The sequence below is a fragment of the Falco cherrug genome, chromosome 1 (assembly GCF_023634085.1).
Source record: "Falco cherrug isolate bFalChe1 chromosome 1, bFalChe1.pri, whole genome shotgun sequence".
Taxonomy (NCBI): Eukaryota; Metazoa; Chordata; class Aves; order Falconiformes; family Falconidae; genus Falco; species Falco cherrug.
Window position 1 is genome coordinate 12,857,807 of NC_073697.1, and position 27,794 is coordinate 12,885,600.

General features: G+C 38.6%; 1 protein-coding gene across 7 annotated transcripts in view; it reads right to left on the bottom strand.

The window, feature by feature from the left end:
* Positions 1 to 27,794, bottom strand: part of TBC1D9 (TBC1 domain family member 9) — a 55,222-nt gene that overhangs the window by 16,818 nt on the left and 10,610 nt on the right. For 6 of the 7 annotated variants that reach the window (XR_008729897.1, XR_008729896.1, XM_055696767.1 and 3 more), the window contains exons 2-12: positions 22,815 to 22,925; positions 16,065 to 16,183; positions 14,187 to 14,415; positions 12,902 to 13,163; positions 11,538 to 11,745; positions 8,588 to 8,794; positions 6,609 to 6,779; positions 5,995 to 6,145; positions 4,252 to 4,466; positions 2,208 to 2,325; positions 980 to 1,265 (exon numbers count right to left, since the gene is read on the bottom strand). Coding sequence is in view for 5 of the 7 variants with exons in the window: in XM_055696767.1 (XP_055552742.1) it covers positions 980 to 1,265; positions 2,208 to 2,325; positions 4,252 to 4,466; positions 5,995 to 6,145; positions 6,609 to 6,779; positions 8,588 to 8,794; positions 11,538 to 11,745; positions 12,902 to 13,163; positions 14,187 to 14,415; positions 16,065 to 16,183; positions 22,815 to 22,925 (2,077 nt within the window). In the remaining 2 variants the exon portion in view is untranslated. Of the gene's footprint in view, positions 1 to 189; positions 352 to 979; positions 1,266 to 2,207; positions 2,326 to 4,251; positions 4,467 to 5,994; positions 6,146 to 6,608; positions 6,780 to 8,587; positions 8,795 to 11,537; positions 11,746 to 12,901; positions 13,164 to 14,186; positions 14,416 to 16,064; positions 16,184 to 22,814; positions 22,926 to 27,794 lie in introns of those variants that run through there. The other variant, XM_055696789.1, reaches the window with a different exon arrangement.

A 27,794-nucleotide genomic window follows, 5' to 3' on the forward strand; every position in this document is an offset into this window, starting at 1 on the left:
CTTTTTCTCAAAGAAAGGTAAGGTAACACTGGTAATTCATTATCCTTATAAAGAAAGAGCTGAGATACTGCTAGTCACAAACAAGTGGCTTACCGAACAGGTTTGTTGCTTCTGGCTGTTTAAATATGCTAAGAGAATTACAACACCAAGGGAACAAGGGTCAGTGTGCTTTAGTCTACATACCCTCCTGTCCTGCTACTGCCCAACCTCGCTGCAAGGGGCTTTAGGGGCTTGTTCCTCCCATTGGTGCAGCTTCTGTAGATCATCTATCTTCTACCTTGCAGCTGCAGAACACTTAAATCCTCAGCAAGCACTGGGGCTTACTTCAGAGAAAACGTAACCATAGTCTTCCTTAATCCCAAAGAAATTAGAAACAGACTTCAGTAAGGCTATCTATACTAATGAAACTTATTAGGAAAAAAATTTCCAAAGTTTCAGCAGCATATTGAAAACTAAATACTACCACCAAACATGAGGAAATCAGAGATTACACTCAGCAGTATCAGATTGTATTAAATGACTCAATCTGTTTTATTTATCAGCCTCCTGTTTCACTGAAATCTATTCATTCAAGAACCTACCTAATTCTTCTGAGTTCTGTTTAGTCCATTCCCAAAACAATTTCCCTTGAGCTCAAGGCTTTTTCTTAGCAGTGTTCAAAAGGTAGCAGGCAAAAGATGAAGTAACAAAACCCATGTCATCAACTGAAATAATCAATCAAAGTAAGTTTCTATAACAAGGTTTGGGAAGTTTATTTGAATGTCTTGAAAGAATAATTTATATCCTGTTGGTCACTTAATGTTATTTTTAGATAATGTAAAGAGTACCTTATATCAGTGAAAGGGCACTGTAAGCATGTAAAAGATTAACACATACTGTCCTGGTTTAAGCTGAGTATTTCAACATAGAACACCACAAATCAGAAAAGTAAGCAAAAAGAAAAATAAAATTAAGAGACTTTATTTTCTGTAATAAATACCTTCCCAAGACTGTCATGGCTTCTCCATCATCTTTACAGTTAAGCAGCTTGTCTACATTAGCATCGAGGACAGCAAGCGCTAATTGAAATATCACCTTTATTCCTTCACAGAAGAAACAATCCACAACAACCACTGCACTTTCAAATGGCATTACACTGAGGAAAAGAGTGAGGAACCAGGACAGGGAAATGGTGGATATTACACCCAAGTCCTGCATGCAGTCATAAAGCTGTGGAACATAGTCACGAGCCAGCTCTTCAAAGACACCCTGATCCACCAATGCTCCTGTTGAAAACAAATAAGGTTGGGTGTCCATTAATTTGGGAGCAACTGACCACATCACCACTTAGAGGAGAAAAAAATATATACATATACATTCTCTCTCTATAAATACAAAATCTAAGAATATTCTACATGATGCTCACACACATTTTCTCACTTTCAGATGAACAACGATTCAATTTGTATGTACAGTTCAGCAGCTGAACAGAATCTATAGTATGTTTTTTTGTTTTAATGATACATTTTGTAAGAGCTAACAAAGGATCAGTTTGGCCTAACACCTACAGAAGTTATACGATGGCTTAGTACTTACCATTACTAATTAGAGTAAGACTTCTCAGCATCACCTGTTGGAGGAGGCCAGGGTGACTGTAAGGATTTGGATTTATTTCAAGAGAACCCCGTGTTATACATAACCATGCTATAACATCAGTGTTTTAATCAGTCCAGGAAGAGTAATTTCTAAGGCTGGATAAGTATCTCAAGCATTTGTGAGCTACAGTAAGACAGTTCCCACGATAAACTGAAGAGCCATTCACTTCCGTATACACAAGGAGACAGTCATCTGACAACAACAGCTTTCAGATACTTGTGCCCTTTCAAATCAGAGGTAAACAGGCACAAAGACTTCTACTGCAAATTGCCAAAGCTTCCGTATCCACCTTACCTTAATCAGGATCATCTGAAATTCAAATTTTAGCCTTCTGTCTGTTTTTTATTTACTTTAAGCCCACTTTAGAATGCATCTTATCCTAAGTAAATGAAAAACTATTGGCTATCACAGTATCTGTTTAGGGAATTATTTCTATGCTCCTGAACAAACTGTCTTGCCACTGGCATTTACAGTTGCATCTGTGCTACACATACATCTACACACATGGTTGTTTCAGTACAAATAATACCAATTAATTTGCTTAAATTTTAGAAAATTTCTCCATAACATACCAACAACTCTTGTGTTGTAGTAGTCAGGTAGCATACGTTCACACAGAGCCACCAGCAGCCAGAAAGCTTCCTCCTCTTTTGCATAAAGGAGGAGTACTGAAGTGACAATATTCATAGCCTAAAAGAGAGAAAAATATAAATTGCTAGACCCATTTATTCAATATGTACCACAGTAACTGGGCAGGGAAGTGGTTACTAGGGTTAGGAAATTAGCTACATCTCCCCCTGCAGACCCCAAACTCTTCAAGTATTTTCCTGTAAAAACAGTAGGCAGTGGTTTTTCTAGTGCGCAAAGGAAGGCTTAAGAAAGCCTCAAATAGCTGATGAAAAATTGTCAGCGTGTTGGTTTTTTAAAAAGGAAAAAGTAAATCAATATTTTTTTCATAATCAAGGGCCTACTCAGGTGTGCAAGCATCTAGTTACACTGCTATTGATATTCTGCCAATAGGTGCTCTGGGGAACCGGGGTCTGATGCAGACAAAGTGTGTCCTACAGCACTACCGATGGCCGCGGCTGCACCATCCCTTGCAGAGGCAGTCTGCACTCCCCGTGCTTTATGCTCCTACAAAAAGGTCAAGACAGCATCTGAGAATGCAGGCAAATGCCTATAAGTGTCAGCCGTGAACAACCAGAGCATAGCGAAACAGAAGTCTCTTCTGTTGCTTACTCTCCACGTTTGATTGTGTACCTGACAGTTTTTTATGGCCTGTTCCGCTCCATTTCAAATATCACAGCATCGTGCAATGACCTCTGAATTGTTTGCTTACAACCTTTGACTAGACCTCCGTTAGTCTGAAGAAATGAAGTATTTCAGCACCATTTTCTTCTCAGTTTGCCTTCTAAGGAATTAGCTACTCATTTCAGATCCTGTAACATTTTAAGACTCCAGTCTGATCATTATCTGTTTGAAACAGCAACTAAGGTTTCAACTGAAACTCAGAACAACGCTACAACTCTGTCGAAGTCTATGCTACTCCTTTTTATCTTGTCTACCAATGTATTAAATACTTCAGTGCCTGATTTCTCACTGTAACTGTGCGTGAGCATTCGGAATGCCACGAACCAAGGCCCAAGGCTATTAAAAATTACTGTGACAGCTGCAAGAAACAGAATCACAGTGTCCTTCTGAACAGCGTCACTGTTCCTCTGTTAAACAACCTTTACAAAAAGCTATTGTGGCTATTACTTAATATTACATTTGTTATTAAATAATTTATTATGGTATCTGTTAGAGTTGCTTGTACTTTCACTTACTCATGTTGTAACTAGGAGTCTTCACAGTCAGACATTAATCAGGCTTCTTAATACTCATGAATTCAAGCTTCCTTTTTGCAAAAATAGGTAGCAAGACCAAAAAATAACCCACAGGGGCCCAGGCGGTAAGTCAAAGTTACATCGCAAGAAGGAATGATTTGCACCCAGAAAATGCAGTGATCTGAATCACAGGCACAAGAACTTCAAAATCATACACTGGTTAGCATTAACTCTACTGATACACGGTTGTGATGCACAGTGATAAGATATCTTCTAGGGTGCTTTATTTTATTTTATTTAGTTTTAGCTTATTTTTGAATGATTTAATGACATCATTGAAAAAAAGTAAAGTTGGTTCTGGAGGGTTATTACAGCTAATACACTGAATAAGTAGGTAAAAATTTAAGGCTGAACAATAAAAGTTTGTTGTTGGTTTGTTTTTATTTTTTACTTAAAAGAAAAGAACGCTTCTTCAGGGTCCATTTGTCATTTTCTGTAGATGCACATCAGGATAGCTCTATTATCCTCTGTCCGTTCTCTAGGTTATGGGCAGAAAATATGCTTACAGAAAACTATGCACACCTCAGCATGTGCTGCTAATACTTCTGTTAGAGTAGGTCCTTGTGTCAAATCCCTCTGAACTCAGCATTACTGTAATTCTGCGGCACTGAGGCTTTACCTCACACACAGCATTATACATGTATTGTACTTTACACAGCCAAATGCTTGTCTACATGACTGAAGAAATAAGCATAAGGAAACTGACAGAGTGCCAAGGCATTTCAATTACCTGACAATATCCTATGTTTGGATTTCTAAAAGCATAAGCTGTCAAGACTCTCCTTAGAGCAGCAATACCCATCTCGTTCTGGAATGCAGGGTGTTCTGGAAGGGAGCGGTGCAGATCCCTCTCTATCTCTTCTGTAGCAAGATTATACCTTCCCATTGATTTCTCCACTAGGTCCTCATAATAGCCGGGATGAGTGGCCATTTCATTAATGGCTCCTGAGAGCGGGAGAACAGTATTAAAACAAGAAGAAAAAAAGCAAGGGTTAGCAGATACAGTATCTCAGCACTACGATCTTCTGCTACCCTTTCATCTTGAATGTCACCAACAAGAACTTTGAAAAAAAAAATATATGAAATGTTATTTTTGTAAAGGTGATAAAAACCACAAAGGATGTACTTAGGTGACTGAGGTATAACCCCTTCTTGTCTTCTCCTCTACAGGCATTTTATAATGAGGTTGAAAAGGAAGAAGATAAGCATCTCCCTCAGCTGGAACAAACCAGCTATGCAGTCACATGGTATCATGAGCTCTCTCTGCAGCTGGCTGTGGGTTTGACTATCCTAAATAACTCAAAACATGCCTCTGAGAAAGCTACGTGCCCCGAGGAAGAAGTAAATTAATGCTTGGTTGCAGAAAGTATGGTATGTCAGCCAAAACAAGAGACAGGAACTCCTGAGCTCTATTCCAGCTTCTGAAAATGACTGTCATCTTGGGTAGAGCACTTAGGCTGTCTTAGGGATACTATTGCATGCTCACAGAGTGGCTAGGAGATTTCACTGCTGACTTTAGAGCTTCTCTGGAAATGAAAATCTCAGCAGTGAAGGAAATCAAGCATCAGTAGCACAAAGTAATGCACGTGGAAGGTACTAATCATACATAGACCATGAAAATCAGTCCAAACTAGCTATTAATCACACACAGGACAGATCTCTGCATTCCTGTGTATATTGTCTGAAAACATTTGTTTAATGCCCAACAGCAAAGAGAAGATGTACAAAATTAAGCACTGTTAGGGAAGAAGCAGAAAAACCAGAAAGCGTCATTAGATCACCACGTAAAGTCCTTGGTTTGCTCATATGGAGTGGGTACCTGTGGTAACTATCTGGGGAGGGGCAGAGCTACAGGTGGCATACAGTAAGTGAAAGGTTATGAAGAAAGCCTGAGGTATGGACTGATTTCCATATGACTAGTAGCAAAACGAATAAAATTCTTCAACTTTGGAAAAAGTTTAAGGGGACATAGATCTAAAGAATTCTTCATGGTAGATGGAAGATGGACAGAAATATTTTCTCACCATTTTTCACATACTGAGGGCACCTAATAAAATGGTCGAGTAACTTTTTGTTACTATTATTAAAAAACAAACAAACAAAAACCATAGCGGTTCCACGCAACATGCTTAAGCTTTGGAATTCCTTGCAACAACTTGCTGTGAAAGCCAAAAGCTTAATTGGATTCAGAAATTATTAAATAAATGGGAAGTAGGCCTGCTGGTGGTTGTCGAAGCCCCTAGACTGCTGACTGTTGGTAACATTCTTCCCTAATTATTAGAGCCTGTTTGAAAAAGGGTATTTACTGGTCTAAACAGAACTCCTGTCTAAACCAGTGTGGTGCCTGCTAACAATCGCAGCCTTACTTGCTCCAAATATTTTTAGATGCTTATGATCTGCACCTTTAAATATCTTTGAAATCCTTTCTTCCCTCACACTTTTGCTTGTACCCCACATTCAAATGAATACCTACCTGAAAACAGTAGCCAAAGTTCCCCTCTCATGCTTTCTGGAATGCCCTTCAGCACAAGGTCTCTGGTTTTCTCTGTACGATACATACAGACCCCCTGGCCATATTCAGCAAAGTGAATCTTCCAGGCCTGTTCCTTCAAAAACTCTTTTGCCTACAAGCAAAGAAAGGCAGGTATAAAGATGCAGCTTCTCTTTCTAACACTCTGCCCCACTGAAATGCTAACTGCTAAAAAGCTGCAACATCCTAACTTTCCAAGCAAGCAAGAAATAACTTGGCTACAATCAAATTCTTTTCTTAATGGGCTGCCTCCTCCCATTTCTTAGTTTTTATGCCAGCAGACCTTGCTGTTAAAAGAATATTGTTGAAGCAGTTGTACTTAAGAGCAGGCATACAGCCTTTCCTTGATTTACATCCAACTTTGCTTTTTAAACATAGTGCAGTTGGTTTTGTTGGTAAAATGGCAGCATGTTTAACACTTTATTTCTGTGAAAAATACTGCCTCTTAACTGTCTGTGGCAGAACGAAACTCTTCTGGGCCAGAAACATGGATTTTAAAGAAAACATAATTTAACAACTTTTTCCGGTCAGGTACAGCACTCTGAAGTGTATTTTACCAGCTTGGGATTGAACTCCTCAGGCGACCTTCGCCTATACATTGTCATTAAAGCTTGGGTTGCTGTTGGAATGCCATTGTCATTGAGATTGAACTGGCGTTCTCCCTCCGACTCAGAGCTGAGGCTTTTATGAGGACTGGCAGAAATTAAACTACTCGATCTTGTGAACACCTGTAGAAAGCAGTCACAAGCAATAGAGACATGGAGCTGAGCCAGCATCTGGACTTTTTACTTCATTTTACTTCAGAATTATTACATGCCAACGGCTAACAAAAACTGAGCAAATTCAGTCACCCAGGTACTTTCACAGGCTGAGCATATGACAGCGGAAATTAAACCAGTATAGATGAATGAAATTGTTTCCAGTTTCTCAACAGCTACCCCACCCCCCTAAAAAAAAAAAAAAAAAGTAATCAAATTATGTAATTACAATTGCTAAGGTAGCGTTAACTTTAAGTAGTTCTGGGCAATTAAATCAGCTCCCTTGGTCTCCAGTCAACATCACAGGATTGTTGACTCCCCAGATGGCTCCTTGACCATCCAGAATATCAGACTTATATAAAATACGTATTTATGTATGTGTGCGTACACATACACACATGCCTTTGTATATATGTTCATATAGACATACATTAAAAAAAGTTTGCTTTCCCACTTAAAAAAATGTCCTATAGAAAATTCAACGCTGTCAGATTGTGATTTGGAAGAAAAATATTTTGAAGAGAAAGGATTTTCTGACTTCTCAAGCAACTTTGAAAATTTATCACAGGATGATCTCATATAGCAGTTCACACCAAATGCCTGAAATTTAAATGCATGTCTACCTATGTAGTTTTATTACTAAATATAATAATAATGCCGGCAATTATTAATTTGTGTTTCTAGTTCAATGGGTAGAATATGTAGATCCATTAAGGGCAAAAGGCAAGACAAAGTTTCGGCATTATACAGATATGCAATATATGCCCTGGTATACAAGTACAACACACTAATTACACCTCACCATTCACAAAGTAAAAAAAAATAATCTTACTTTTAAGATTTACATGGCAAACAGGGTAGGGCTACTCAGCACAGTACTAAGGTATGGCTTGGTACAACCTTGGGATGTGAGATCACCTACATAAAACCAAAATGATACACTACAAAACCCTTTTCTGCTTTGAGACCTGATCTGCTAAACTTTGCTGGGTTTAACAGATCAGACAAGGTTGCGATATGAAGCACCTAAATTTCATACATAAAATCTAGGAATTCAGTAGAAGCCTTTATATTCAAAGTGTCTGAGAAACATTTACCTAGTCATATCTTTTAAGAACCATTTACTTTGCATAGATAAATAGGGAGGTGGTTCAGAATAGGGCCATCTGATGTCCAGGACAGATTTATTTGCTTTCAGGGTTTTTTTGAGTGTGTTTTTTGTTGTTGTTGGTTGGCTGTTTTTTTGTTAGTTCAAACGTTCCAAAATTTGCTAGCAGTGCACATGCAAACTTGCTCAGCTCAGACATCGTTTTCTGAAGAATCAAAGGATGAGATTTAGCAGCTAAAGTCTTCTATAAGAAGTTTCATATCAACTGATTATTTCTTCAAATTTTCGAAATTCCACAATTACATTTTGACTTGGACAAATTGATAGATATTAAACAGTATTATTCATTTAACCAGTTAGTTAACTATGACAGTTTCCCACAAAATTACTGTAATTTCACAACGTGGCAGCAGGAGTTAGAGGCGCTCTTCCACAGCAATAGTGATTTCTCTTAGGTCTAACATGGAAAGAACAGATATCCTAATCCTCACATTTTAACTGTTCAGCCTAAGGAAGCTAAAGGCATTAACACAAAAGACATTAACAGAAAACATTTCTGTGTACAAAGGTTTAGGTTTACATAAACTTAAAGGGTTTTCCTGGCTTCTCTCTCTCCATACACCAGTTAAAATCCCTTCTTCTAGTAAACGATTCATGTTGCTCCACATACCTCATCATCTGAGCTGATATAGCTTCCAGAAATATTTTTTTCCAAGTATATTTTTGAAGTGGTTTGTTGCAGGAAGTCTGAGATCCTCTGTACAAGAAAGTCTCTGTCTTTCAAGTTGGCAAAGAGAAATGTCATTCTGTTTTTCGTGCTGATTGATAATGGGCTAGGCAACACACTGGAGCTGTCTGCCTTTTCCACTATTGTCACCTAAGGAGAAACAGTAGCTACAGCTTAAGATCTTTCATTAATCAAGTTGCTTAGTCTAAGAAAGAATCTCAACACAATAAACCCACACCCCTTCCTCCTTCTATTGGATCACTATGGACATCCCTCTGCAGGAAAACAGGATTTGGACGCAAGGACTCACAAGTCTGAAAGATGAAGGCTGACATCCCTCAAAGAGCTGGCTTCAGTACATTCTCCAGTAAAACTCCTTTGAGCTACTTAGTTTATTTTCCTCAGGCTTTATTTTAAAAGAATCAGTAAAACAAAATTTCTTCTGTGGGATGCAGATCTATGGGCTTTCTTGCAGGACCTTCAAATCCCTCTCCTGCTCCCCAACACCAGCACAGGCTGAACCAACAGAGACTTTTGCTTACTTTTTATTGCCAGTATATGTGAACAAGCCATTTTTGGGACAACGCTCCTGTTCTGCTATACTGTAGTGGCATACTGTGATAACAACCGTCATTGCAACTGTATTTTCACAGTACATAGAAACCTGCAACAAAGGGAAATGAACCCCATGTCTTTCCTTACAAAGGAAAACATCTAACCATGTGAAGTGGTTTCTGTTTGGCCTTCAGTTGTTAGTGAAATTGTCACTAATCTAACTGAACTCCAACGTGTAAACAGTACTCACACCGTAATCTAGTGAGTACAGGGCATCAGTTCCCCGAGCTTTTGGTAAAGCGTATCAGTACAACGAGATTTTAGGGTTAAGTCATACACTGTGGGTGAATTATGTAACAGCTGTGTGTTATACATTACCAATTATTAGCCTTAAATAAAAAAATCAAGTCTGTGCAGTTCATACATTGAACAAAACAGAAATCACAACCATAAGTACTTCTAACCAGTGCTTTTATGACTTTAAATAATTCTCTAGGTAATGAAAACCGTCTTACTGCCTTCAGGCTAGAAGAGGGCACATTTCAGTTTATTAGGACCTTTAATTTTGCTTTTGCTTTTTTTTAACTTTTTTAAAAATAGTAATCAGCGGTAAGGCATTAGTGCTATAATATTAATAACTCTTTAGCTAAAAGGATAGGATAACCATTTTTCACACAACATTTTCTTTGAAGATATATTTGAAGACTGCAATGCACAGCTCAGGTGATAAACCACTTCTCTGTCCTTCCAACTTCCTCTTATGTGTCTGTTAACTGCAAATCTATTAGTTATTAATTTACTTAAAGCACCTTCACTGACAGCATATTGAAAATAGCTAAAAGGTGTTCCTATGTAATTTTTCTGTTCCACTCTAAAACTGCTTGAGCGTTATCAGCACAAAAGACAAGTTTGAGAGGCACAGGGCAGACATTGTGGTAGTCAGCATGCTCTGCTGTCATGAGAGCTGGCATCCACTTATTTCCTATTCAAGCAGAGACGTGCACATATCTATAGTGCTGATCTCGGAGACTGCACCTACTGGGTGCAGTGAGCAGTGCGGTCAGCCACTGAAAAGCGTCTCTTCCGATCATAATTTCTGAATCGATGCTTTGTTATTGTCTCATCTGTCAAAACATTTCCAGGATATCAGAATACTGGAATTAGGTTAGGGTCTGGCCCAAAGCTTTAATTAAATAGGAAGCTTCCTTTTAATTATTAAGAGTACTGATCAGTTGTTCTGAGGACTGGTGCTACCCAGTGTGTTACTGTTCTCCTTGCTGGTGCTGAGAGTTCACACAAAAGCACTCATCCCTTCAGCTATTTCTTTCTCTTAAAGCTTTAGAGCTGTTTTGAATCCCATGCTGCTGCAGCTGTGGTTATCAAAAGCAGTTGCTAAATATGCATCCAGGAAAAGAGGTCTTGTTAAATACACTTTGTTCTCCTCCTCCACTTTACCTGGAGGACTGTCGTTGCCTTGGCGTTCCAGACAAACAGTGCAACCATAATCTAATGTCTCTTCTCAAATAACCAAAGTCATTGCAACACACTGTGGAGAAGCTGTACTTCAAAGTTACCAAACAAAGACCATTTGTTTTTACTCTTGATGATTTGTGGGGGAAAACAGTGCCTTGAAATACTCCACAGTTCTTCAGTCAAGCCAAACTGTCCTTGGTTACATCAGCTTTGCTACTATTTCCAAGACTTACTTTACACATTTTTCCATGAACCCACAAATCAAGTCAATCAAAAAACCTCCCCAACATAATTTTTTTTTACTGCATCAGTCTTAAATACTGTTTACTGAATACATGTTTTAAGCAGCCAGCTTTAAAAAAGGGAAGCACACCAACTTGTAAAATGCTGACAAATGTTTTCCATACACAGGAATAAATGGTTGCAAGTCTGTATGAAAAGAAAATTCCAATCTTTAGGATTATGAATCTTTTCTTACATTTGACAAAAGCAAATTTTATCTGACAGATTCTTTAATAGAAGGTCCACTCATTAGTCTAGGAAGTTTTATCGCCTGTGCCTCCCTGTGAGGCACAAAAATCATACCATGGGGCTGTAAATCAGAATATAAGTTACAGAAGAGGAAGGACTCATAAGGGTTGTAAAAACTGACAGAGAAAGCTCCCTGTGAATTTTAGTAGTAGGAACTTTGAACTAAGACACACAGTCATTAAATATTACTTAGAAAAAATCAGAATAGTATGCTCACAAGAGATTAAAGGGATGAAAAGAGGCTTTCCTCCAATGAGAAAAACATCAAAGCTAGAATGCAATTTCCAACAGGATATTGCCTTATTATTTGCCCTGTAAATTTACAAATACTTACCTCTCGAAGAGGGATAATAAGGCTGCACAAGTTCTCGTCTTTACTAGTAAAGCAAATGTAGTTTGTAGAGACAAACATCTGACCCAAAATATGCATTTTGTTGAATGGAGTCCAGAGAGTACAGTCTGTGTGTCCATCTAATTTCTCATCCTTGGGAAGTCGGAATAATGCACGGTATCGCTCACTCTTTGCTCTGGCATCAAGATCCCTAAAAAAACCCCAAAAAACACATCACAGAAAGCTTTTCTTGTTTTAAGAAATACATAATACATTTTAAGATACAGTTTACAGAAATCATTGCAAGCTACCTGCAACATACAACTCAGTTAAACACTGGGTGTACAGCAAAACAGTGGAAACAGTTTGCATATAGGGGATGTGTAGTCTTCGCTGCTGGAAGATTCTAAAACTACTTGAAAAAAAATCTGCCATGAATGACAGATACATCGATTGTGATTTCTCGGAGAAGACAGGCTGGATCATCTTTTCATATTCAGTCCTACTTTCTGTGAATATATACAGTGAATCCATTTATTATTAAATAACACATGACTCCGTTCAATACTACACCAAAAATGCTTCTTTGAGGCTTATTTATTAACATGATGGAATCCTCGAGGCTAGAGTTTGTTAACAATTTCAAGACTTAGTGTTGATAATGCATTCAGTGCAAAACACTGAACAGTTAGAAAGACAAATCTAAGTGACATAATGCATGTCAGGTGTCACTAAGTAATGAAAAATCAAAAGCAGCACTGGTTACAATTCCGTATGTTCACATGATCAACATAAATAATGAAAAAATTAACAAGAAACTATCAAATCGCAGTATGGTATCTATAAAGGAAGCAGAAACACTTTCCAGATAATTTTTCAGCGCTTACAAAAAATGACATAAAATTCTCTCTCTGTTACCTAAAGTAAGTTCTAGATAAAATTCATCACCTAGCGTAATTTTTCAATTCCCGTTATAGGGCCAAGTATGCATGTTAGACGCATGTCTTAATAACACTTCAATCGCTTTGCTACCTTCCCCTGGTAACATAAAAGGGCCTTACAACAGATACCTAATGCAGCCAGTGTCAAGAGATATGTTAATGAGCTTCTGAACAAATGAGAATTTGGCTCAAATATGTTTCTTTTATTTTTGTAACACACTCGTATTCAAATGTTTTCCCTTTCTTATTTCAAACAGGAAACCAAGTAATCATATTTAAAGAATTATTCACATTTTGCCACTGCTGGAATCAATCATTCCTTTTGGAGTAACAATAAATGGCAGCAATATTAAAAAACTTTCAGATAAAATCCTGCAAGTAAAAGGACTGAGGAGAAATAAATAACTGAGAACCAGTGCTACCTACCGTTTTAGTGCAGATACTTTTTTGGGTGATTTCTTTTTCAGTTTGGGTAATGACCTATCTTGTTCAAATCCCTCATTGTCCAAAAGCTGTCGCATAGCTATATTGGCAAGCTGTTCCATGAGTTTAAAGGTCTCACTGATATTAAGGAATACTGAGAAGAAATGTTCACTTGACCTTGTGCTCACTTTGATCATATCAGGGAAGAGCAGTGTTGCATTCTTCTCAAGTTGAGTGATATCGACCCAGCGGATAACTAACTTTGCTGAACAGATAAAAAAAAATAAATTCAGTACAAAAATCAGCATATTCAAAACCATTTACCTTCCTCTTCCTATAAAATGTATTCAGCTGAAATTTTCTTGCATCTTGAAAAGCAGGGAGAGCATAAATAGACCCAGCTTGTACAAACAAACTATGATCACCTGACAAACAGCAAACAGCAGAGTTTAAATATCCTTTACTTCTGTGCAGGACACTACACAAAAGCATTACAAAGCTAGGAGGGCTAACATAATCTGTCATTGCCACAGCATGCACTCAGACTCTGATGCCCTCTTTTCCTGTGGAAGCAAAGACACATACTCTAAACACATCAGACAGGCTTACGTTAAAAATTTCACATATTACAGTAATGGCAAAACCTTGCCTCTTCTTCCAACACTGCTACGGGTTAGGATATTGTCCTTAAAACAGGGACTAAATCTACATTTATTTTTGTCAAAATAAAAAAAAAAGGAAAAAAAAAAAAGCAGCAAGCAGCCAGTCGTTCATTAGGGTATGCCTACACAGCTAAACAGAAAGACTTGGGATTGCTCCACACAGCTTAGAATTAACTCCCTCTGGAGCAGACTGCATCCACACTGTAGTTTTTGATCCTGGGTCTGCTCTAAACCCTTTGTGATGCTCTGGTGTTGTACAAGAAATAAATGTAGTATTTGAGGTTGCAAAATCTGCCAGAGTAGTACTGGAGGACTGTGTAAGAGCAGAAGTCATCAAAACTGGTGTGATTTCATCCCTATTCCCTTTTGGACACAGTCCCTGAAGTGAACATGCATCTAAACTATGCCCAAGTATTGTTTTACAGAGAACTACTCTAAGAAACACAAACCAAACGAGGGAACAAGCACACAGTCCGGCAGCATGACAGTCAGGAAACTGCCCCCTGCTCCTCTTTTCCTCAGCAACGTCTTTGCACCCCCAATGGTTCAGCAGGTGAACAGTAACAAACTACAGATTTCCTAACAGTTCTTAGATGCACAGACCACCACTCCACTGTAAAACGTACCTTCCCTGCCCATGAGGAAAGAGTAAAAGCAAAGGTGATTAATGCTGAGATACACCCAGCCCTGACGGGGAACCTTCCCCTTCCAGTAACTGCAGGAATAGTAGTTCACTAATTTCTCTTCTTCCGGCATCCCAAAGAGCTTGTGAAATTTTACTATGGCTTCCTTAAATTTTTCTGTATCGTCATCCTCCTTGATGCCATTGATTTTGTTGTACTCAGCGATGATGCCCTAGTAGGGAGTGAAAGAAGCACACAGCAGGTTAGTTGCCATGGGGTATCAGATATCCTTATCACCACTGCTGTCTGGGCCGGAGGCCACAACAGCTACTGCAATGTCAAGAGTCTTTTGCTTATGTCTCATGCTTCTGCTCATTCTTTTGCTTATATATTTATTTACTTTATTCAAGTCTTTCTGATGTCCTTGCTCCCTACCGGGCCTATGTCAAAAGCAACCAAAGACCAACCACTTGCCAGTACCCTGTTATTAACTAGCCTATCTCAAATACTCCTAACAACCTTGTAAAGCACCTATGAATTGTAATATTTTCACCTTCCGAGAAAACATGCTCCCTGAGGAGACAGGGATAGGATTTAACCAGAAAATTTTCTTTAAAAAAGCAAGAAAAAAGGATCTGTTACTCATTAGGGGAAATATCAAACAACTTTTATGACCCCTCCTAGTGGACCTCGAGCAAAAGAGAAAAGCAAGAGGAAAAAAGGAAATCTCCTGTTAGATTAACTGGCAGGATGGAAAAATCATTCACTTTCAGGTGCAGAAGACCATCATCAAATTTCAAGTGGCAGCAGTCTGGTGAAAAGCTGCTTTTTGATGCCTCAAAGACCACGGTACTTTTCCTTCTGTTCTATACTGAAGTTCTGGTCTATTCGCTTATTTTCCCCGGTTTCTTTTATGCCTCTTCTCTATTGCCTTCTGTATTAAAGTTATAAAAAGGATAGTGACTTCTTGCCTTCAGATTGCTCATTATTTACATGGAAAGCAGAGTATAAGACAGCAAACCATCATTCACATTAAGTATTTGTCCAACCCTAAAAAAATAACAATTTCCTTAAATTGTCACAAGACAGATGTCTTCTCGTAGAAGGTGTTTCCATGATCATCTATGGCCCTCATACCTGATTCACCAGTAAAACACAACCAGGGATTAGGACAGTTGGCTTACTACATGAAATGTTAAAAAGAGGAATGAGACAAAGCCAGTGCTGAGAATACACAGCAAGCAAGTACAGTAATATTGCTTACAATTAATCTCCTACCAAAATATTTATTTTTAGGTAATTCTTAGTGTGGATAAAGTACTTTTTACCAGTATAGCTACTATCTCTCCTATAAGGAAAAAAGTAATTCGGGTAAAACTGACCAAAAAAACCCCCCAACTCCAAAAAACCAACCAACCAACCCATTTAACCAGTAACTCCTAACACCTATATGAATTGTAAATGCCAACACTACAGATTTAACTACATAGAAGAGGGTAAGGAGACATTATACGATGAGTGTGTGGAAAAAAATATAAATAATTAAAGCTTTGCACTGGAAAAGCAGTTACATAGAAAGCTGTCAAAGTTTAAAACAGAAGCAACAGTGCAATTAATTTTAGAACATACAATGTTTGAAGCCCTGCCTATAGTTTTTATGTATCTACATAAATTTTAAATACACTGCTATAGTTATTTATGTGCACTAATCCCAGTTTCCCTAATTTTTACACACATGCTGTTACTTAGACTGTGGCTTTCCTTCAAAAAAGGTGGAGCAGCCTGGAGACTATCAGGTCAAACTTGTTTAGAATTCACATCAGTTTTCCTTTCACAGTCACATTTATCATTAACAACATTAATAATAACATATTTAACTACCTGTATTTTTCCTCTGACAAATGTATTTATGTCATTCTCATTTTCAAAGATTGAAAGAGTTTGCAACAAATTCTGTTCAAGCCATTCCCAGTGTTCAGTGATTTCCTTCCTTGAGCAACCTGTATATAAAAAAAACACCCCAAAAGTCACAAAATAAATAATTCATGTCAATGTCCTCTTAATAATGAGCAAAAGACTAATAAGACCCGCCAGTAACTGGAGATGCAATATTTCACCAGGTGCTGTGTCCCTGGAAATTCCAAAATTTTCTCCCATAGTCTTTGATTTCATAATAAATAGGTAGCAAACTTCAAGATTATTCTGTGAGAAGCACAAGCTACTTATGTCAGTATCATGAACAAGAATCCCCTCACTTAGAATTCTAACAATAACGACACCAAGCTGCCCAACGTCACATTAAAGAGTTAGCAAAGGTATTACCTGCATCTGATAGGAACTGACAAAAATACCCGACAGCTATATATTCCACCATTGTTCCCTAATTATTCACCATTACATATATTTATAAATTATGAAACAATTATAAAATTCTGAGAGTAAAAGCTGAAAAGGATCATTTTCCTGACAAGCCTATTACAATGTCTCCTCCTCAAAAGAACAGTGCTGAAAGACCTTTAAGAAAGCTGTATCTTTTCAGGGGAAGAGGGTTGTCAGAGGTGGTTACTTTTAATGATGAAAAAATAAACCAAGCTTTGATGACCCTAGTTTGCTTAGGAGATTAAAAGGGCTCAAGTGACATATCTTTGATACTGAGGAATCAGCATACATGCAGTCTGTAAAGTGATACAGAAAAGCAATAAAAAAGCTTCTTGTACGAACTAGAGTTTAGATATGCAAATTTTTTGATTCTATTTTACTTGAGATTGATTGTAATAAATACAACTTCCATTTTGACCCCATTCTCAACATCTTGCAGAACAAAGTTGCTGGTGCTTTTCAGAATCTCTGTGCCCACTTTGAAGCAAGGATAATTCAAGCACTCACAAAAAATTGTTCCCCCCCCAAAAAGGATGTTGAGGGAATTACCGGGCCACTGAACACATTTTCAGAAAACAAACATTACATGTTCACACAGGAACACCTGTACCTGAAGCTTGATTAGAAGTACCCCAATCCAGGCACGAAACAGCATCAGTACTTTTCATCAAACCAGATTTGGCTCATTTTACTCAGAACTAGCAAATAAATGTACCTACCTGCTAACTAATGCCTACAGACCCCAACCAAGCGAAGGGGCTCATGTGAAGCCACCATTAGAAAAAGGCTGAATTGCAAGCTGTTGCTAATACCGGCTTCAGCTCCACTACAGGCACAAATTGTCACATGCCTGTGCGTAAGCGTTTCCATGGTTTGCAGAAGAATTCAATGCAACAATCTCAAACACATACCAAACAGTCGTTTTCCTTATTGTTCAGCTACAAATGATGGGGGAAAATATTCTTTCTACAGAATACGGTAAGAGCTTTACACAACTCCAATGAAAGCAACAGAATGCAAAATTCTGTGCAACTTCCATGGGAATTTAACAACTCTAGCTGTAGTATGGATACATAAATCATGTTGCAGAACAGCTTGCATATGTAACCAATATTTCAGAACCACAAGTGATTTCCACTGCTGCTTCTCCTTAAAACTACTGGATGCAACCAGAACTTTCTGGAACTCAGGAGGTGGTCTGAAGACTAATTTCTTCCTGGCTTTTACACTGCTGTCAAAAGCAATGATGAAATACATGAGCTATGTATATAAAACTAGACTATCATCAGAAAAATTCCTCGTCTCTTGAACAGCAGTGACAAGCAGGGCAGACACTATTATGATGAACTATTTCTTAAAGCTGTCTATTTCTTGTTTGCGGTTCATAAATTATTTTTCATCCTTCCTTATTAAGCAGCTTTGGTTGATTATTCTCAACCTGTAACAAACCACCTCATTGTTTCTGTTGCTGTTTCTCTCCACTATGTTACTGTTTACTCTCCCAGTCTCATCTACAGCAGATCATGCAATCAGGCCAAAACCCGCAACACAGTTCTCATCAATTTAACATCACAGTCATCTTTCTCTTTGCTTTGTTCACTCAGGATTAAAAACCACTTTTCCGGCAACGCTTTACACTACAGGTCTATTTTAACTCTGTTACTGGCAATTCTTTGCCTGTCTTGCATATTAGAAGCGTTCTCCGCTGTGCCATCATTGGCCTTTTAGGTAAATCAAGCAATACCTCTAACTCTCAGGGAAGGGAAAAAACATTTAACGCTGCACGTTGGAATACAGACCCTCAAGAGTGGCAGGAAATAAAAGGCAAAACGGCTGCAATGCGTAGAGTAGGCTACTAATCACTCCTTCCCTTCCTCTAAGTGGTACGCTCAGCTTATGGTATGCTCCATGTCTGAAACCGTGTAGTGCTGGCCAGCATCCCTGGCAGACCAAGCTATTCTCCTTGGCCTTCATGGAGGAAAGTAATAAATGTGTTAAACAGAAGCTGAGAGCTAAGGGAGGTCTAGACAGGAAAAGCTGGAAGGAGGAAGGATGCATGGTGCTGGAGAGAGGATGAGAAGGGCCAATCGCCTGGCAGGTGGGATGAAGTAACAGCATGAACAACACGGGAACGTCTCTGGGTGTCAAGGTTAGGTTTCTACCATCTGGGTTGGTTTGTCCAAGCTACGAGGTGAAGGTACAGAGGGAACGTGACCAAGTTCAGGACTAAGAAGAAAATTAAGAAGTCATATAAACATGCTTTCAAACACATTCAGAAGTATAATCTCAGTATTGTTTCAGTCAGTGCTTGAGGAACAGGAATGGCTTAACTTGAGACGTATGATGAGACTGTCACATCTGGTCTTTTCCTCCAAGTAGATACTTACCCGAGACGTTTATCTGTCAGCCTGAACTGCTGCCATTAACAGAATGCACTGCAAGAGAACCTGTAACACTTCAGAGAGCCTAAAATTGTTCTTGCAGGCTCAGGAGTGGACTGGCAAAACCTCAGTTTGTGCAGAAAGGGGGGAGAAAATAGCTACAGCTAGTAAACTCAACAGCATTCTAACAAAAGCTTGTAGCTTTGTTAACCAAAGCTCATGGGCTTTTGTGAAAACCTTTTACGAGGCATGTAATAAAATTTCAGTGTTGGTGCTTTAAAATAATCCATAATTCATTTTTTTTATCTGTAAAATACAGATTTAGAAACTTCTATGGAAATACATATAATTACCATTACCACAAAACCCCTACAGCAACGGTTCTAGACCTGATAAACACACAAAGCCACAGTAAGAATGACTGATTTTACAGGTGGAGAACGATCTAAAAAAGTTGTTCATTTCCAAACTGAAATTACATATGCCATCATTCTTCCCCCTAAATTGAGCACTAGCAGATTGGGGATGGACACTGACATGGGACACAGAAGGGCTACTGCAATATGCAAAGCTGATGACATACAACAGTTTGGATTCTTAGACCATTAGAAAATTAATATGCTTAAAACTGATCTTGAAAAGTTACCAAGAACATCTTTCCAGTATAGTTCAATAGACAGAACTCTAACCCAGAACATCTTCAACGCAACTCTGCACTGGAGAAAGAGCTCTTGACCAGCCTCCATTACAAAGCTAGAAAGCCTCAGATCTACCTGCTAGCATTCTCATACAGCCTAGGTCAGTAGAGTTAATACTCAAGAAAATTCACATTCAAAATTATTTATAAACAAATCTGGGGTCTAAACATAACTTAAGTCATTTTAGAGCAACCAAAACCCCTTGGATCGTTTTTTACCCTCTGAATAGTCTTGTACAGAACAAGACCTAATGTCATGCAGCATGAACGATCCAGGAAACAATCACATTTCTTCATGTCACTCTGTATAGCTACTTACTGAAGACAGAGATTATTGCTCTATGGAAGGCAGAGGACAATATGAAACATTTCTGTAAAACTAAGAGATTACAAGCACCAAATAACCAGCAGTCTACCCCTAGGGAACAGGGAGGGACAGCTGTACAATGTAGGACAAATCAGGCAGCCAAATCCCTTAGTAACCTGTATAATTGTAACACCCCTTATCAGTTCAGAAGGAATTGCTTTAGTTGCAAATTCATTAAAATAACCACAGCACAGAGCCTTAGGCAACACTGGGCTGCTCAGCTTCAAGGTTGCATAGATAAATAATTTGTTCTCTGTAAAATTTTACCTTCCTCTAAGACCCACACTATTCCCCTCAGGTGATGAGACTAAGCTAGTGTGGTCTCACAATCTAACAAAAATAACTAAGCCAACCTACCAGCTAGATATTAGGAGACCAAAAAATTCAAGAAACACTTCGACAAAATGGAAGCACAGATATATACATTAACTACTTTAGCAATTTCAGTTAGGGTTAAGATTTGTAACTGAAGATCACATTTATTAAAACTAGCTTAAATGTAATAAAACCTGCAATATTTGTCACAGAAGAGAAACAAAACCTTCATAGTTCAGCAGCAGTATAAATTTCTGCATTTGTTTATTCTGAGGCCATAACTCATCTGACTTCAATTTTGTGTCCTTTGTTATCTGAGAACACACATTGCAGGTATAAAATAATAGCAATTATCTACAGGTGTCATGCAAAAAAACTGCAAATGCACTTCAAGTCACAAGGCCTATTTCCAAAGTCTTAAAAATTCATTTCTGGATATCTGCACAGTGTCTTTCAAGAAACACTTTTATCAAGAGCTTTGTGATACATTATCTTCTTTGGAAGGAAGTCTGCAAATAGCAAGAAAATTTGTGCCCTCAGTTGCTCCCTTTCAAGTTTATGGGACAGAAATGCTTACTAATTGCTGTGCACTTATCTTTGGATGAAAGGAAAAAGTTATTGTACGTGTACTTCAAACCACCTCTGCTTGTGCACAAATAGTGTAAATAAACATACTGGCAAGTACTTCCACCATTCCTTCTCATGACTGAGATGCATGGAAAGCTGATATCCAAGGTCCCACTACTTATGGTTACAGTAGGGTAGCTGACAGTAAAAAGCAAGCAGTTAAATGAAGATTTGGAAACAACCTTCATAATACTGACAATTTCATTTGTATCTGTTTTTACTATTAGCCGTTGCTAAAGGCAAATTGCATTACACAATTTTTTTAAATCTTCAGTGAGTTGATACTAATAGGTGTAGAGGGAAAAGCAGCTGTTTAAATTGATGCCTTCTTTCAGGTCTGATAGCACCGAAAGTAGCAAGAAATAGTTCTGCTAAGATGAGCTATTAAAAAATTTTCTATTCAATTCAGAACATGACAGAGCTTTGATATCACCTTTGTCAGACACATAAATCATATGCTTATAAGAACAGAGCCTGCTTTGAACTGCTAAGATTATTCGATCTATGGCAAACCTTCATCCATTCCTTCTCCTCTTCCCTTCGCAAGAGAGATTCGTCTGGAGGAAAAGTCATCCAAATAATCTAAATGTCAAATTTTACTGGGAGAATGGGCAGATGAGAGGGCACTCTTAGGCCAGAAGTAGTCCACAGCTTCATTAACTAGTATTTTTGAATGCCAGGGAGCGTTGGGAGTGCTGGAAGTCACCAGTCTACTAAAGAGATGACAGGCATGTATGCACTTCTCATTTGTCCTCTTCCTCAATTTTCTTTCAAACGAACAGAGTTCTGGCTGCTGCCTAAAACAGTGTTTGAAACTTTAGAGCTAAAAGAGTTGCATTCACAAGTTTCCATTTGCTAAGACTGAAAAGCAATACTATCATACTGAGGATCTGACCTTACAAGCTTGCCCAATTAAAGCTAAATAACCTCAACCTTCTGCATTCAGCTTCAGACACAATTTTCAGAGCCAGCAAACACAACCAGCATACTGTTTCATGCTACTTGCAATGGGTATCTGACCACAGAAATAAGCATTTAGTATTTACACCATCTGATGCATGCAAAAATCCTATTTAATGTACCAAAGTAACTGCATTGATTTCACCAACTACTATAATGACAGAAGAAACAGTCTTACAGTTATATCTGTCAAAGTTTGAGCCACGAAGACCAAAACTTTTCAGAGTTGTTGCATCTAGGTAAGAACATACTCATCTGTATTTAACTCTAACCTAGCTACCATCTTACTGAATTTCTGAGTACATCATATTTAGAAGGACAACACACTGCCTGAAATAAACGTTCAGGAGTTGGGCAGCCCTGGGATCTAGATGGCATTTATCCTGAAGGAGACTGAGCTCACTATCTAGGAAATGCCATACCAATATTCAGTACTCAGGTGAGACCTGGGGTTGCAAGTTTCCATTTCAAGGCAAGCCAGATGCCCCGTCTGGGTCATTTGGGGGCTATGACCCAGGTGCTCCTCCTACCATACTCTTTAGAGATACTCCATCACCCAGGAATGCTGTGCTTTAAAAGTACTGTAGGGAAGAGCCATGGGCATGGAGAAGAGCATGCAAGGAAGAGGGATGGATACTAGACTGCTTGTCTGGGAACATCTTTGGGAGATGAAGCATGGGATTTACTCAGTCATTGTGCATAACACACTCACACATGCTGGCATTCAAGGTCTGAATATTAGAACCTCTGGAGCTTCTTAGTTTAACCACTAGAGCAGGTTTTCATCCTGCCCCATTTATTTGTCCTGAAATGACCGTGCTCAGTAGGCAGGATGCTCTATTAGTTATGTGGAACAGTGTCCAGGAAGAATAAAAAAATCCACATGTCAGTATGTTTGTTCTTACCACAGGCGATAGTCCAATAGACCAAGGAGTCTGGTGCTTGGTAGAGGATTCGATATGGTGCCACTCTGGCACTGGAGTCCAGGACAACATCAAGAGTACCCACAAGGAGACCTATGGAACAGGAAATTCTGATAAATACACAATGATAGATCATCCAAGATCCCACAGGAAAGGGCTCCACAGTCATCTGTCCCCCCTCCTCCTCTTCCATTTCACCCTTCACAGCAAAATGCAGACCTATGTATTCATCCTCACACTTACTGCCTCATGTTGTGAAGAGGGAAAGTGACTCAACAGGGAAAAAGTCTTTGGTTTCAACAAGACTTCAACTCTTAAATATACATTGATTCCAGCATTGATAAAGGCAGATGAATTGAAGCAAAGCAGAAGGTAGCTGTTTTATAAAACCACATTTGAAAGTTATTTAGCTCTTTCCTGTTTCGTGTTGGAGCCCTGGGAAAAAAATAACCAAACCAAAACCCAACAATAACAACAAAAAACCCCACCACCGCAACACCAACAAAAAGCCCCAGACAATACACTCTAAAAGGGTTCAAAACTCAAAAGTCAGCTAGAAAAAACTAAGACTTGAAGCAAAAATAATTATGCTACTTAATGGTCTGATTCTCTAGGGTAGAAAGAATCAAAATGCCTAACAGTCAAGCTGTTTTCCAGCTAAAAGGATACTGATGAAAAACAAAGCCATACTGTTTTCCCGAAGTAGCTTTGAAAATTCTTTGCTACTGAGGGAGCCATCAACAGTTGCATACCAAATGCTACCAATAATCCCTAACTATACCTCCACAAACTCTAGATCCTATTTTTATAAGAAATCACACACAAAACTTTAACCCCCCCAAACCCTCTCCCCACAGGAAGCCCTATTTATTTTTAAAAGATGTAAAAGTTTTCCCCCTTTTCATCTCCACAAAGAATTTTCAACTTCCCTGCAGAGATGTCAGACACAAATTGTCATGTTGAAGTTCTCAGCAAATTCACATATTGAAAATAGATGGATGAACTTTCAAAGGTTTTCTTCCCCCACAAATATTTACTGGGGTAGAAATCAGGGGTTTGGTGTAAGAGATAAAATAAACAAACACACAAAAAAACCCCATTCTAAAACACTCCTGTTAAAATTGTCTTCTCCTTTCAAGTGGCTGTTTTCATCTTTTACTGTCATAGTTTTATTAGTTCCTCATTCTGCACTGTCATAACTGGAATAGAAGACTGCTTCTCTCACTGCTCTTCTTTCAGATTTGCTTTATGCATCACAAATATATAAAAGCACTACCTGTTTTCCATCTCAGTAGATCCCTTAAATCCAAACTGAAACTAGTATTTGGAAATACCCCACCTATCAGTGGTTTCCCCCCCATTCTATGTTTTTTATTTGCACTTTATTTTATACAGATCTTCGCAGACCAGATCAAACGTAATCTCTTCCTGCCTGATGCATTAATATCCACCACTTTTTAATCCAAGAAATCTGAAATACATGGGAAACAAGGCTGAACACAACATCAGATTGATAACATTACAGAGCTATCTGCTGATACCAGGATACGAACACAAAATATCAATGTAAGATATCCCAGTGTTCATTAGTCTGACTAGCTTCAGTTGTTCCTACTGCCACCTTAAACCCCCACACCTCATGCATTTTGAATACTGGTGTACACGGACAAGCTGCCTCTGATCAATCCTCCATCAGACTTCCTAGATACAGCTTGACTCCTTTCAAACTCAGGAGACTGAAGTAGGTTATAACGTTCCTTTAAACGTCTTTTTTTCTGTTAAAAATACTCTCCACTCTAGCTTCACAAAACCAGCATGGCCTTGGTCCAGAAAGCACATGTGTGCTTCAATCACAGGCAAAGATTCTCAGATGCTTAAAGCTGCTAGCAAGCTCAAGTACTGCTCAACCGGAGTGCAGACCAAGCCAGACACTACACTGGTTCATCACCTGGGCTTGCTGCAAGCATGTAGCAGAGCTTATGCCAAAGATTCTTCACGCTTTGCAGCCTCACATGTCTACTGACAGTACTAAATATGCACTAGGCATGACACAATATCTAAACAAACTTGTACGCTGGCCAAATGTAATCTTCTGTGAGGTACAAATACTGTTAAGTCCCTGCACTCTGTAAAAATATGCTTGTTACTCTCCTTCTGCTATATTTCCAAATCTGTTGGTGTGTGGGTGGTCCTGCCAACCAACTCTGCCACTAGCTCTAGGAGGACACCGCAGCTGTAAAAAATGGGATACACAGGTTAAGGTCAGGGCGACAGAACAAACCTACCAACTTGGGCTGACATCAGGCTATGAGGAGCTTCCCATCCTACCTTCTCCCTGAGATATAGGAGATGGGAGAGAAACATCCCCCTGTGCCACCAAATAGGAACAATGTAAGATAGAGCAGTATATTAAAGGAATGTGGAGAATATTGAAGAAAAAAAAAAAAAAACCAAACAAAATCAGAAGAGACTAGCCAGCACTGAAACAACAAATGGGAGGTCGGTAAGGGAAAGAAAAGAAAAGAAAGAATACTTTCCACTGGTGCAGTAAGTAGGAGTTGCCCAGTGTCTTCTCACAATGCAAACAGGTTGTAGAAATACCCATGCAGTGGGGTTAAAGGAAGACAACTCGGAGAACTCCAGAAGACCCCATGGAAATTCAAAAAGTCTAGCTTACCAAGATAATTGCAACAGACAGTTTATCAGTAAAATGTTACTTCTATCACAAAATAGCTGTTTTGATAGATGATATATGTGATATGTAAAAAGTGATTCATGTGTTCTTATATACATTAAAAGTCAATTAATATTTACTCTTTCAATCATGCAGCTAGCCCTGATCGCTGTCCTTCAGGAACTGTTCCATTTTGCATTGTAGGTCAGTGGTTTGGGGTTTTTTTTTTGGTTGTTTTTTTTTGTTTGGGGTTTTTTTTTTGGGGGGTGGGTGGGGTGTGTTTTTTTTCTCTAATGCAGACATGTGATGCAACCAGAATGAAATCGCAGCAGTTCAGACTGATAACCTCTCTGAGGGATTTTTATATGAAGTGTTCATAATAAAATTTTTAAAAAATATTATTTTAATATTCATTAATTCTTCATCTTGCAAGTACTTTTTCAGACATGATTAAGAAAAACATAACCAAAAGTTTCCATAGGAAGTTTCCATGGGCAACAAAATCATATTTCTTAGATTAGACTGGTCCTTGGGCAAGATCCAGTGAATTATTCAGGCTTCAAATCATGTGACTATATACCAATTTCAGTTTTTCTCCCCATTATTTCATCAGGTTTCTGCCTACATAGTGAAAGAAGGGAAAGAATTCTCAATGTATGAATACTAAATCTGCAAGTCCTTGTTCAAGCAAGCAGTTTTCATGAGCAAAGGTTTAAAGCATGTGTTCAAGTTTGTGGGATTAGCATCAGGCTAACTGATGACAACCCTGATCCTGAAGGCACCCAAGCACAAGTAACCTTGTATCAAGGAACAGTCCCATCACACACACGTGCCAAATGTCTAGAGTGACCATACCTGTATGAGGGGGCAGGAGGGGAAAAGGGAGCGATAACGCCTTCATTTTGATACAACTTTTCGAATAGTCAGCCTGCTCTTTTGCAAACTTGGGTTCTAAAGCAAAGGTCCAGAAAATTGTTCAGTGTTTTCTTTCTTTCCTGTAAAATACAGGTATTAGCAGAGGAAAAGCAGTGAAATGTAGCATCTGAAACCAGGGAATACAAAGCCACAACTGGCTAGGGGGCCTCGGCAACTGCTCTTATGTTTCTGGAAGGACATACAGTGCATTAGAGTGTATTACTGGAAAGGGGTTCAGTTACCTGATGCAATTTATGCTGAAGGAAGAACTCATACTACTTTTTACTTATCTGACCATTGTGCCTCGCGTTCCGTAAGCTGGAGGGGGAGCCTATAGCCACTACATGAAGTGTACAGATGAGTAGTCTGTATTCATGCTTTCAATAATGATGTACTGTACTTGTATCCTTACACCAGCGGTCAATTTTCCAAACTGGTTTTTGCTAGGAGGGATTATGATCACATGAAGCCTGACGTCCTGCACAAGACAGGCTCCCTTTAAGTCAAATTATTTGTATCTGACCAAAGGATATTTTCCAGAAGGATGGTCATCTTGATTTGAAAACCAAGCCAACTGATTCAGCCAGTTAAGACTCTTTGAAGCACCGCAGCACTCTCTGCTCTTTGGAGACCACCATTTCGGTTGGCTTACAGTCCAGACCAATTACAAACTGTCACGTACAGTAATGAAATCAAGGGATGACCTGCAGTAGAATCAACTTACTACGTTTTAAGTTACCATCACTGAAAACACACACACTTCAGGTACATGGACTTGAACACCTGTAATAAGGCACAATACTTTCAGCTATTTGGTTATCTGTGGCACAGATCTTTGCTGCAGGAATATTTTTCCCTCTTTCATTTCTTTCTTTTACAATATAACCAGTGATTATTTTTTTATCTTTCCTAAGAATTTGCAAGTTTCTTTGAAAAACACCAATTACTGGTGTTTTTAAAGGAAAAGCAAGTTTAGACACCTTAAACGTGAACAATATTTTTATTAGAAAAGGATTTTCTCATTGAAAAACAGCAACTCTCTTTCACAAAAATTCACACTTTGATTTAAATAAAACACACACAAAGATCAAGTAGTCTTTTATCACCTTTCTACAGTCCCCTTGACAGCAATCTTATGATTATGTACATGAGCCTGTAGTGGTTTACCTGCTAAAATACACAGGGTTCTCAAACTACATTGGATTACATATTCAAGAGTAAAGAGCTGTATGATATATTGCCTCTAGCGCACTTTATTAAAACACCAAAGCCAATTTATTTACTGTTTATGAATGATAATAAATATAGACACTTCAGACCTTAAAAATTACCAGCAGCCATGGTGCTGTGGCACAGCAAACGCTATCAAAAAG